Raw genomic sequence first — 13,703 nt, forward strand, 5'->3', positions numbered from 1 at the left:
GTTCACCTTTTTTATTATTAATTCTATAATACCATATGGAACAGGGGCAAGTTTGGAGAATATGATGTTCAAAATTCTATTTTTGAACCACCTTAACAGCCATATTAAATTGTGTTATTTTTCTTGTCTTTCCCAATGAAATAAATTCTGAAGTTTTGAAGTATCTGTGTCAATGCCTGAACTTGGCTTAACTTAACCTACTGGGTAGGAATAATGTAAAGAACTGGAATATCACCTTTTTATTTAGTAACAATATAAATTCAATATAAATTAGTAAATAAATGCTTCATATTGTATTAAATTGCTTCAGGAGTCATAAAATTGAGAACTAAACTGGTTCATGAAACATTAAGATTTATCATTTAATTTATTTTGGTTAGATACTGTACATTTTAAGTTTGCTTTTGAAATATTCTAGGCATTTAACGACTCCATTGATGTTTGCCAGTAGAGAAGGTTATACACAAATAGTAAAGACACTTTTAGATAATGATGCTGAAATAAATGCTCAAGATAATAGAGGAAATACTGTAAGTTTTTTGTATTTTTCCTAAATGTGTACGAAAAATGAGTAAATCAAAATTGTTTTTCATTTATTGGTAGGGCCACATTAATTATGCTAACAACGGTATGAACTTTTTCCCCTGAAATATTTTTTACACACAGTTCTTATATCTATCAAGGGCGCTGAATCCAGTGGTGGAGCTCTGCTCCGGGGTGGTCCAAAAACGGGCTTGCCCGTTTTTGGACCACCATCGGTAGCCCGTTTTTAGACTATGCAGTATTTTAAGTTTATGGTGTACTAAACCATTACTAAACAAACAAATATTTCAAATCAAGTGCACTAAAAGAAAGCCCCCATTTAATATACTTTGTTTTAAGATAAAAACCACTTCACTGTATAAATTAGAAAGATATAAATTAACTTGTACAAGCTTCAAAAAGTTTTGAATTCTTCAAAAGTGAGTGTTTCTTACAAAACAGTTCCTGATAAATCATGTGATTTAGCTACGGAGGTCATTTGCTCACTACGCTTTTGTTGCTTCCTGTTGATTCATTCAGTACCATTTTTGTGACTGCATTTTCAGCGGGTGGCCCGTATTTGGACGTATTTTGACCACTTCCTCTATAGTTAATTGGTGTTAAGATTTGTTAACTGAAGCAGTATTGTTGTGTAAAATAAAATAAAGTTCATTAAAATATTGTACTAAGTTGGTCTGTATTTTTCAGTAACCTTAAATGATTTTTCATAAATATTTTTACTAACCTTTCTTTGTTTCTTGTTTTAATCTTGTTGCTATTTTATTGCATATTATTTTTCTATTGTACAAGTTATTTTAACTTTAATGTAATGATAAAAATCTAAATGCTGTTGAAAAGTCCTTCAGTTTTTAGGCTCATCAGTCTGGAATTGCCACAATCAAGCTGGAGGCAAATGTCATCTCATTAAAGGTGACATTACCCTTCATACTGCTAACTAAAATTAATTTAGCACAAAGTGAACGATAAAAGCTTTGGTAATAAACTGTATATTACTGCCCCAAGCTGGAGCTGAGGTAGAACCATTAGCATATACCAACAAGAGTAAAATTGCGGTCTTTAGATATCTTGACCAAGCTGTTGGTATATATTCATAGTTTTTTTATCCCCAACTTGAGGGCGGTAAATTACAGCTCATGACCTTAAGCTTTTACCTTTATTTTATGAGCTGAGCCGCACCAGTGCTTGTGGACTCTCCCGTGGCTGAATTAATTTTAACCACCAAGTATGAAAGCAATCTTAGCTTCAATGGTTCAATGAGAGGACATCTGCCTCCAGCTGGGTTATGGCTATTCCAAGCTGATGAGCTCAAAACTAGAGCGAAACTGCAGTCTGTGGATGTCATGGGCGGGCTGTCAATATATGTTTGTAGTAAAGCTCATAGTCATTTATAACTTTTGCTCCCTTTCCTCCCTTGCTAGAAAAATTCAAAATGATGGGCCTGCTTGTTGTTTTGTCTTATCCTCGGCTTATACAAATACAATACAAATACAAATGTGATCACCAGCAACAGGCTCTGGGCCCAGCTAGGCTGGTCCTAGTCAATTAATTAGTCCTTCATGAATATCAATGGTCCTCTTTAAGTTATCCACCCTCTTGCTCATTACCGCCTCTTCCGGTAAGCTGTTCCAAGTGCCCACAACCCTACTAAAGTGGTAGTTTTTCCTGATTTCCAAGTTAGCCTGAGATTTTAATAGCTTAAAACAATGACCCCTCGTCCTGCTTTCCTCGCAAAAATTTAATCCATTCTCATCTTTCATTTTGATAAATTTAAATAACTGAATCATGTCCCCTCTGACTCTAATTTGCACCAAGCTATACACATTAAGCCTTCCAAGTCTGATATCATAATCTAAATCTGAAAGTCCCCTTACTAGTCTAGTTACCCTTCTTTGAACCCTTTCCGATACACAAATATCTTTCCTCAGATAAGGCGACCAAAACTGCACAGCACACTCCAAATGGGATCTTACTAAACTCAAAGACAGAAGAACCTTCTTAGATTTGTTTGAAATAGATCTATTGATAAACCCAAGCATTTTGTTGGCTTTATTATTTGCAATGCTGCACTGTTCACTAAACGAAGTCCTGATTTATTAAGATACCCAGATCCGTAACATTTTCTGCCTGACTAATGACTGAACCCTGTAAACCATAATTCGTATGCTTATTTCCATGACCTAAGTGTAGCACTTGACATTTCCCTACATTAACTGTCATACCCCATTTATCCGCCCACTTAGTAATATGATCTAAATTCTCTTGAGGCTGTTTTGCTTGTTCTTCATTTTCGACAATCCTCATAACTTTTACATCATCAGCAATGCAATTCATGCTTCCAGAAATATTATCATTGATGTCATTCATAAAGATAATAAACAAAAGAGGCCCTAAAACTGATCCCTGAAGAACCCCGCGTAAAATATCATTCCATTTAGAATGATTTCCTCTCACAACAACTCTTTGTTTCCTACCAGTGAGCCAATTTCTAACCCAAAGTAAAGTTTTTCCTCCTATTCCTATGTCAGCTAATTGGCTGAGAAGAGCAACATGCGGTACCTTGTCAAAAGCTTTTTAAAAATCAATTTAAACAACATCCACACATTTTTTGTAAAAAAAAGCTGAGGTAACCTTGTCGTAGAAATGCAATAAACTAGTAGCATAGGATTTACCTTTCCTGAAACCATACTGCAAACTAGTCAACAGACTATTAGTCTCTAAGAAATTCATGATCTTAATTTTGATCAAAGCAGGGTTCGAAAATATCGAAAATATCCGATATTTTGATATATATATCAGTTATTTTGATATGTATCCGATATTTTCAATTAGCACAAACTAAAGTCTTCAAAATAGTAAATGCATCCTGAAATCACTCTTTATCTTCTTTTATTATAATTACTGTATGTAGACTTAAAATTAATGTTTCTTTCATTATTTTTAAGTCAATATCTAATATTTCATTTTACATTTCTATCAATTTTAAAAGAGTTCATTAAGCATTAGCTGTTTTACTCATTTTTCTTCTGTTAGCTACTTTTGCAGTTATATGATTCAGAAATAAATAATATGCATTCGTTGGTGCATAGTCATAAGACATTTTTTTTTTCTGACTAATGTTTCATATTTAATTAGGCACTTTTAATATGAATTAAAATTGTTCCATTACTAATAATTTTATGAATATAAAACACAAGTATAAAAGGGATATTATATTACTTTGTTATATTAATGATGTATTATACATCATAAAAATATAGCACATAACTTTTTGGTTATTTTTAATACATAATAAATGAACAATATTATTATGATTAATGTACCTTTTATATTGAAAATATCATAGTTGAAATAATAAATATATAAAATATCAAAATATCATGATATTTTCAAAATAAATATTGGATATATATTGTGATATATATCATGATTTATATCGACTGATATATATCGGCGAACCCTGGATCAAAGCTTCGAAAATCTTACAAATCACTGAAGTCAGACTTACAGGTCCATAATTCCCAGCATTACCTTTAGACCCCTTCTTGAAGAGTCGCATTATGTTAGCCAGTTTCCAGTCCTCTGGCACTGTTCCTGAGTTTTAAGAAGCATTGAAAATATTTAAAACAACATCCACTAATTAATCTGCACATTCAATTAAAATTTTTGGATAAATATTATCTGGTCCCGGAGCTTTAGTTGCTTCAATCTTTTTCAAATGAAATAGAACCTCCTCCCTTGAAAATACAAAATCCTCAAGCTGTATAATAGCTTGTGTCTTGTTAGTTTCATCTGTTGAGATACAGTTATCGTTAAACACACTGGAAAAAAAGTTATTTAGAACATTTGCAATATCCCTATCCTTTTGGATTAAGTTTCCATGCTCATCAACCAATGGCCCTATTTGTCTATTTCGAGCTTTCCCAGAATTAGCGTAAGCAAAAAACCTTTTAGAATTCCCATCAATGTCATCTGCTAGCCTTTGCTCCAATTCCCTTTTCTGAATCCGTACCAAATACTCAAAATTTCGCCTTGCCTTACCATACTGGAGACTCTCTGCACTCTGACTAGTTTCTTTAAGCTGACGAAAAGCGACTTGCTTATAATTTAGACCTTCTTTAGTCTCCCTGGAGAACCACATGGGCCAAATTTTGGTACTAACACCTTTTCTCCTAAATGGAACATAATCCCCAACTGTTTTAGCAAGTTTTTCCTTAAGTTCCCACTGCTGATCTACGTTGCTATTTTTAATCCTGACGAAAAACCTCTTTCAAGCTCTACCTAAGTGCAACAAAATCGGTGTTTTTGAAATTGGGCCCAAACCTAAAATTATCTTCTTTGTACACTTCAAATTTAATCCGGAACCTAATGCTGTTATGATCACTATCTCCAATATGATCCCCTACTTACAACCCCTAAACAAAACTTCCTATTTCACAAGAAACTAGATCTAAAATGGCCTCCTCTTGAGTTCCCTGCGTTACAACTTGATATAAGAAACAGTCATCAATTACTTTTAAAAGTTCCTCTTCTTTGCCATTATCAGGATAAAAAAATATTCCAACCAGTACCCAGAAAATTGAAATCCCCCATTATGATAACGGATCCCTTACTGGACATGTCATTAATGATACAATGCATCTGTTCGTCTTATTCCTGGTTTGAATTAGGTGGCCTATAAATGTTTCCAAAGCATAGTTTTTGCCCTTATTGCTCATCAACTCCAGTCAAACCATATCAATATCAGTAGGTTTATCATTTATGACCAATTCATTGCAAATGAAACTGTCTCTAACATAAAATAAAACCCCACGACCTCTTTTGCCTACTCTATCTTGTCTGAACAAATTATACCCAGCAATATGTAATAACTCTGCATCAAATTTGGTAGCCCATGTCTCTGTAATTCCAATAAATTGCTTTTATTTAACACCCTGAACTTTCCTAAATCACAATTGTTAAAAATACTACTCTTGTTCAACACTTGATTTCCATCTCTAGTAATACCCAAAAAATTTTCGTCCTCTCGATACCTGATGCTTGATCCATGCCCCCCATTCCAGCTTATTTTTTTGACTCCAAAGCCCCTAAAATTAATCCACTAACCATTTTGACACCTGTAGAGCTCTGATGTAGGCCATCCCGAGCAGTCCAATCCTGTTTACGATGACTCCATACATAAATGAACCTGACACTGCGCTTTTCGCAAAAAAGCTTGTGTCGGTGTATTACAGCTTGTTACCTCGCGTTTTCCTTCACCTTTCCTTTATGGGTTGAGCTACACCTTGCTTGCACACTCTCACTAATGAGCTAAATTAAATTTAGCTACCCTGTGAAGGTTATCTCAGTTTTAATGAGAGGACATTTGCCTTCAGCTCAGATTTGGCTATACCAAACTACTTTCTTCATTTATTCAGGATTTCAAGGTCTTTTGGGATAAAGAGTTCCTCAAGATATCAAGCTTCAGTTTTATGTGCAGTTTAAAATCTATTACACTTGTAATATTTTTTTTTAAATATTGTGTCACTTTTTACTTTTATCTAATTTGTTTGATACAGGCAATCGCATGGGCAGCTCAGTGTGGTCATGGCCAAGTTGTTCGACTGCTGTTAGAGAAGGGTGCAGATGTGAAAATTTTGAATCGAATGGGACAGTCACCAATAGATCTTGCATATGATCATGATCATAGTGAGGTACTTTTTATTCCTACTGTGTGCCAGCAAACAATATTCTAATAAATGTTATTGTATTTTCTTAATTACTCTGCTTTTTCTTTATTTATGAGACTGAGAACTTAATTATGCCCGTAATGTATTATAAAGCTGTTAATAGATGCATAATTTTCTTTTGATATTACTAGGGGGCTCTGCCCCCTGCTCGCTAACGCTCACCAACACCCGAAGATTGCTTCAAAATCTTATTTGATTCACAAAGATTTAAATCCTCAATTAGAAAGAAAAAAATTAAAAATGCATTATGTATCAAAAAGCACCCCTTTCCCGGGTTTCAAAATAACTTGTACCAACTGCCAGAGCCGTAAGTGCTAAGGGACTCTTGAGCATTGCAAAACTGCAGTTTTGTACGTTTGAAAAGTCGCTTTCATATTCGTGGTCTGTAGTGATATATTTTGCTCTTTAGCTCGTGGCTTGAATTGAGCCTAAGATTTTCCGCTAAAATCGAAGCCCTTAAAATTTGTGAATAAGAAAGACAAGAAATGCGAATCGAAAAGACGTAACTATGGCAACGCCAAATAAAACATCAATAATTTTAATGGAGATGACATTATTGAAACTTGATTTTTTAACGGCTTGTAACGTTTTTTTCCTTTGGAGATAGAAGCTTAGTTTTTCAACCATAAGTCGAGGAGATCTGGAGTAAAAAAAGCCCATCTTTCCAATGGTGTCAAAAAAAAAAAGCTCTGGGACAATTTCTTTGCTTTTTACTGATAGATTCAATGAAGAAAGTAGTGCCTAAATTTTAGCTAAGCCTAAAATTCTTCAAGCTAAAAACGCAAATAACTCCCGTCATATTTAAGTTAGAGCATTGAAAAAAATTGTGTAGAACCCGAAAAATTCTACCTTTTTCAACGATATATAATATTAATATTTACAAGTAATTTTTCACCCCTTTAATAGGCAATTTATGCAAAATTTGAGCTTAAAAAATTAATTACAAAAAAACTAATTCAAATTTTAAAAAATAAAACCCCAGGTGCACACTTCCGGGGCTCGAAGTAACTTTGCACAAAATTTTGGGGCTATGGGGTCTCCTGGACGTAGGTTCGCCACGGACTTCCTTCCAGAATTTCTTTGAAACCTTACTTTTATTTACTAGTAGCTGTACCCGCAGGGCGATGCCCGTGCTAAGAAGTTAAAGGAAGTCCGTTGAATATCAGGGCTGTAGGTGCTATGGGGTCTTCTGGCCATCGGGTACAAAGAAACAAAGAAAGAAACACTGTCACCTTTATATATATAGATAAAGAGATTACAAAAAGGGCATTATCATATGTTGGTAATTGTTTCATAATCTAATTTCCTTTAGTGTAAACATGGCGCATAATTATTTTTAGAGTAGTTCACCATAGTGATGCAGGGATGTCTTTATAGAAGGGGGCGAGAGTTACGGCTTGTAAGAAAAAAAACTTGCTGCTAAATACCCAAGCATTGCCTTCAATACACGAGTCAAACCGCACCATGCTGCGGACTTTCTGGTTAGATAAGTTTACTTTATCTGCCAGTTTGTTTGCACTCTCAGCTTCAATGAGATGACATCTGCCTCCAGCTCGGTTATTCACTATTCCAGGCTGATGCGTTCTAATAAGAACAAAACTGCTGTCTCTGGATGTGATAACCGGCTGTCTAAAATATTGCATGTAGTTCTGCCTTAGCCCTGGCTTACAGGTGGTAACTTGCTGCTAAATCTTAAATTAGAAAAACAAAGTGCCAATTTTACCTGAATTAGGGTAGCATAGGATGTCTTTGGTTTTTTTTAGTAATGAATTTGTTAAAAAGGCTAATAACAGATGAAACTTTGAGCAAACTGCAAAACCTTGAAATTATTGTGGAAAAAAACTTGATTTTCCTGTGGTTTTTTTCCCAATTATTTTTTTTCATTTCTTAATATTTTTTTGCTTGATTTAATATACCATATGAGGCAGTGAGAAGCCAAGGGATGCAAGTGGACTATTTTAATATTCGAGTAAAACATGTTTAAAGATCAGATCTTAGGTAGGCTTTCATTGATTTTTTTTTTTTTTTTTTTTGAATCATGTTGTACAGCAGCACCTACCAGGGCTACTAGTACAATCTCTTGCCCCACGACAGAGGAGAGGTTGACCTACCATTTATACTGTTTATCTCCAAATTTTTAATTTTGCTGCTTATAGCCCTTTGCTTCTCACTACCTCATATGTCCTTAAAGGAAACAAATTGTACACTATAAATTCTTGAAAATTTGCCCTCCTGAAACTAATATTCGACAGTGATGTTTTCACCAATTTTTCTGAGGGTATACTCCCAGTAATCCATTACGCACAATATGTGTATGCGATCATACACATAATATGTCATGATATGAAAATCTTTGAAGCTTGAGGGTATATGCTATGTGTCTAAAAAATGTTTGAGAGTCTACGGCGTATATGGAGCATACCCTATGGCAGCATTTCTTAATTTCTTTGATTAGTGGAACCCTTTTTAATGCTCACTTTTTTCGTGGAACCCCTGGTGTTTCAATAGTTTGCAATGCCGTAGCCAGTATTCTGTTTCAGAAAATGCCCAGGTTCTTACCTCAAAGAGACTATCACATTAACTATTTGTCATTAAATTGCTAATTAAATATACATAATTATAGATCATTTTAATTATTGATGAGTGCTGATTATTATTTCTCATTGTAAAATACCAGTATTTTCCTATTTGTGATTCTGAGAAATACTCAGAATTTTTAAAAGTAACCTCAGAATTTATGCATGAGTTAGGTATATGATTAAAAGATCTTCTTAATTGGGAAAAGAAATGCTGATGTGCTTTACCTACGAAAGTGTTTATAATTCACTTAAATTTACATTAAAAAAAGTTTTTAAACCTTAAAATTAAATTTTTAAAAATATCTCTTATTTTTTAACATTTTTTATTTATTTACTAATCAGAGTTTTTCATGTCACTGCGTGTTCTGTCAGACAGAACTGGAGTCACTGTATGTATAGGGGCTTTAGACAAGAACTAAACCATTTGGACCCCCGTGACTAGTACTCCTCCTTAAATTGGTCATCACTCATTAAATGCTAAAATTGTCCTTTCAACTGCTGCCATAGATACTTTTTACTCCAGAGCAGGGCCTGATTAACGCACGGTCCGGCGGGTCCGTGGACCTGGGCACCACAAATTTAGGGCACTAAAATAGCCTAAATTAACTTAATTCCTTCCTTTTCAGCTTTGAAAAGAATCAAAAATCGTTTGAGAAACTGCGTTTCTCAAGGTAATTTACAGGCGTTTTTCTTATCGACCATTGAAAATACTGTGACATCAAAATTAGATTTCGGACACATTTGCCTCTGTTAAAGCCAGAAAGAAGCCTTTTTAAAGTTTAATGTCAGAATTAGTTTTTTTTTTGCTATTTTTGCAGTTTTAAATGGTTTTTTAATTCATTTTCACCTTGAGGTAAGGCAATTTTAACTATGATTAGTATGGGAACGATCAAGTATTTGGTATTCAAATCCCAGGTTTCTGTAGTAATGTGTAGATTTCTAGTGCATTAGGTTTCTAGTACAAAACATTAACTTAGAAATTGTGCTGATATTCTCATGGGGGAGAACAAATTTTTACTCAGGACCTGGGCACCAGTTTGTTTTGATCGGGCCCTGCTCCAGAGTCCCCCATATCTGCCACTATTTTTGGTTTAGCCAGTTGGATGGGACGCTGAAGGCAGCTTAGATTTTTTGAACCAGACCAAAACCAAGCAATCCCTGATCCAGCATCCCCAGAGGTATCGTTTCACTTGGAGCACTTTGTGACCACGAGTGTATTCAACATCCTCCAGTCACCATTAATGATGACGGTGGATCTTCGACCAGTGAGGATCGAACCTGGGATCCTCCTGTTACAAGTTGGATGCCTTACCGATCGGGCCACCACAGCCTTGCCATAGATACTGGGAGGGTGGCTGGTATCAAGGGGGAAATATTTGAAATTGATGTCAAAAATTGTAATTTATGGCAATATTTGGTAATATTGTAGGAGAAGGATTTGGGGTGTTATCCCAAAATTTGTTCAACATTGAAGCCAAGCCACTTTTAAACTATTTTTGGCAATAGTAGGGAGTTAATAGCTTCTTCCGAAACTTTTTCAAAATTGAAGATTTTAAAACCAAATTTTATGTCATCTTTGGAGACATTAGGCAAAAAATAGGCGTTTTGGGATTGATCTCGGAAAAATTTGGAAGTTAAAACCTTTAAGGAACCGTTTCATGCTATTTTCGACAGTCAAAAATTTGCAAGGCGAGAAATAGAAATTGTTCCCATTGTAGCTAACCCAGATTGGTAATAATGCTTGGATTAGATGCGAAAGTGACAGTAAATATGTCTTTGAAAAGGTGTTAATTTTGTCATTTTTTTAAGTGACGAATTTAAAAGGTGTGAAAAGAAATATACAAATATCTTGGAACTTCTGAGAGAGCTCCGTGGAACTCTGGGGTTCTGCAGAACACAATTTAAGAAACGCTTTCCTATGGGAACACTGCTGATTCCATATACTCCACTGTAGTTCTGCACTTTATACTAAAAATGTAATTTAACTTGAAGTAAAGAAACTATTATTCCACTGTCATTTTGTGCAAATATTTTATTCTGAATTAAAATTTACTGTGTTGGACAAGATTGGCACTTTTTATTTTGATTGAACTTTGATTGTTTTTTCATTACCTATAGGTAGCATCCTTGCTTACTAAGGGTGTCATTACAAAAGAGGATTCAACCATAGATAGGCCTAATATTACTGTCAAAACTGCATCGGGTGATGCTATACGGATTGCAATGTCAGTGAGGTAATTAGTAATATTTTTTTCATTTGAAAAGATGTTATTGAACATTTTTTTATTTTTCATGTGCACTAAAATATTACATTTAAATCGAAAATTCTAAAATAATGTTGAAACATTAGAATTCTTTAAAATAGAAAGTACTTAATTCATCAAAGTTTTATACTGAAAATAGCTGACCTGGCAAACATTGCTCCACCATGTAAATATTTTCTTGTGAGTATTTTGATTGTTAATTAAAAAATAACAGATGTATTGTAAATTTGTAGGGATGAGATCTTTAATCATTTAATAGGGAAATTGCATGACAGTTACTATTTTTTGCCCACTACTATTTTTCTAAAGAACAAATATGGTCTTTCAAAAGGTGTGGGACCTAAGTTAAACAGTCTCCTAACCATTAAAAAAAGGAATTATCAAAATTGATTTTCTCTATGCAAGACCCTATGACTGACATGCATACGATATGAACTGATAATGGTTTCCTTTTTCAAATTGGTTGAAAAATATTTATAACTGAATTGGCATCCAAACCTATTCAAGAAACTTTAACCTAACCTGTAGTATGGTTCAAAAAAAAAAAAAAAAAAAAAAATTTGGAAGATTATTTATTTTGACCATAGCCTTTTGTTTCAATTAAATATTAATGTTAAGAAGTTAACTGTGAATGAATTTAGTATTCCTTCTCAACATTTAAGTTACGAATGTACAGGATGATTTCAAAAGAATGGTGAAATTCATAAGGCTACCAATTTGGGAATATTGGATCTACAGTTCTCTGGTGTAGCTTAAGTGAAAGAGCAAGTTGTAAAGTTTCAATTAGCTACCGCTAGATGTCTCTGCATGTTATCCTATGTGTCCAACTAGTTATTTATTATTCAGTTAATCATATTGGCAATCAAGGGAGCAGTGATTTAGCACTTTATGATTGGCTGCTCCTAGGTCCCCAGACCTAATAAGATGATTTTTTCCTGTGAAAATATGTGAAAGATACTGTATACTCTCTTACCTGTTAATCTTGACAGCTTGAAAAATTTGATCACTGCAGCAATTAAAGAGTTGGCGTTGAAAAAGGGTGCAAGTCAAGAAACAGTTTCTTGAAGGCTGGGATAGGGAATAGTGGTGTGCCTGGGGACGCTTGTACCTTGGGACACTGCTAATTTCTAAGAATCTATTTTTCCAGCCATGTTTTTTGTAATCTCTAATAGTAACTTTTCTCCACTAAGTGGTGCCATATTAACAATCAGCATCAAAAGAGTTAAATTGTTGATTTTATGAGAGAAAGAAAATTTCAAGACTCCAAAGTAAATATGTTCTTTATTTTTATTTCATTTTTTGTCTTTGTGTTTGTAAAACTAAACTGAATTTTATTTTGTTATAAAAGAGAAGCACTTTAAATATTTTGATTATGAGAAAGTAATGATATGGTGTGGTGATTGTACATTGGGACAGTGAAACATATTGTACCTTAGGACATGTCCCAAGGTGCAACATATACATGGTTCTTAATAGTTAACATATGTTTAAGAACATAGAAAAATGTTCTAATCTGATGTAATCTTTTAAACACATTTGATGTTACATAATAATTCATTGCTTCATTGTTTATGATTCATTATTCAATTCATTACCTTTTTTTTTTTTTTTTTTTTTGAGCAATCACGATTGCTTATTCTGCCGTGCTAAGCACAGATGTGGTATCTGCACATTTTATCAAAATTGAGTTATTGTCACCAGGTGATCGTTAGTAATTTAATTTACCTAAATGTCAAGTTTTTTGGCGATTTGTGAACGCGAAATATTAAAAAAAGCTTTAAGAAAAAAGTCGTAACTGCACAGTTTGTGTAGTTTGCTAAAGCAATTTGAACGTAAGTGACAAATACTAAGCCTTTAAAGTGGTATCTGCGCAGTTACCACTTTTTTCCTTAGTAATTTGTAGATACGACTTTTATACTTTAGTAAAGCAGCATATTTAATAATGTAGCAGTTTATTGTAACACAGAATATTAAAATTAGTTTACCGTTGAATAGTTAATACAGGTTGATAATAAAAACTAATACAACTTTGCATAATTGTTAAAGTAAATATTCAGCTTTTTCTATTTAAATGTTTATTTAAAATGCAATTCTAAAAATGAAATGCATGTAAAATATTCATATGTAATTCTTTCAGGCAAACAAACCGCATTTCATTCTACGGCCAATAATATTTTTATTTAAGTATCGTCTGCTGTCAAAATTATCTTCATGCTCGGTAAAAATGAATCTAGAAAATAAAACATTATAAAAAACACATTCTTTGAATATAAAAAACAGAAAATTGTTATGGATTACAGTGTCCAGAGTTTTGAAAATGGTATCTTTCAGAAAGCACATTCTGTTAGATTTGTATTAACAAAATAAAGCGAAACAGCAAAGTCCAAAGGAAGCAGATGTTTTTAGTATTATTTAATGATACTTTGAGCACGTTTTACTAAACTATTTTTGTCGTATCTGTGCAGATACCCCTAAAAATGCCTAGTAATTGTCACTTACGGTGAAAATAGCTTAGTATATGAAAAGGTTTTGAACAGAAAATTTGTCGTAACTACATTTATTAATTTTAAATTAAGAATTTTACAAAAATA

General features: G+C 33.6%; 1 protein-coding gene across 1 annotated transcript in view; it reads left to right on the top strand.

Moving 5' to 3' along the window:
* Positions 1 to 13,703, top strand: part of LOC129225824 (ankyrin repeat, SAM and basic leucine zipper domain-containing protein 1-like) — a 93,429-nt gene that overhangs the window by 56,553 nt on the left and 23,173 nt on the right. Inside the window, exons 5-7 of the mRNA XM_054860337.1 lie at positions 419 to 530; positions 6,099 to 6,233; positions 10,967 to 11,082. Coding sequence (XP_054716312.1) covers positions 419 to 530; positions 6,099 to 6,233; positions 10,967 to 11,082 — 363 coding nt within the window. The remainder of the gene's footprint in view (positions 1 to 418; positions 531 to 6,098; positions 6,234 to 10,966; positions 11,083 to 13,703) is intronic.

The sequence above is a fragment of the Uloborus diversus genome, chromosome 7, assembly GCF_026930045.1.
Source record: "Uloborus diversus isolate 005 chromosome 7, Udiv.v.3.1, whole genome shotgun sequence".
Taxonomy (NCBI): domain Eukaryota; kingdom Metazoa; phylum Arthropoda; class Arachnida; order Araneae; family Uloboridae; genus Uloborus; species Uloborus diversus.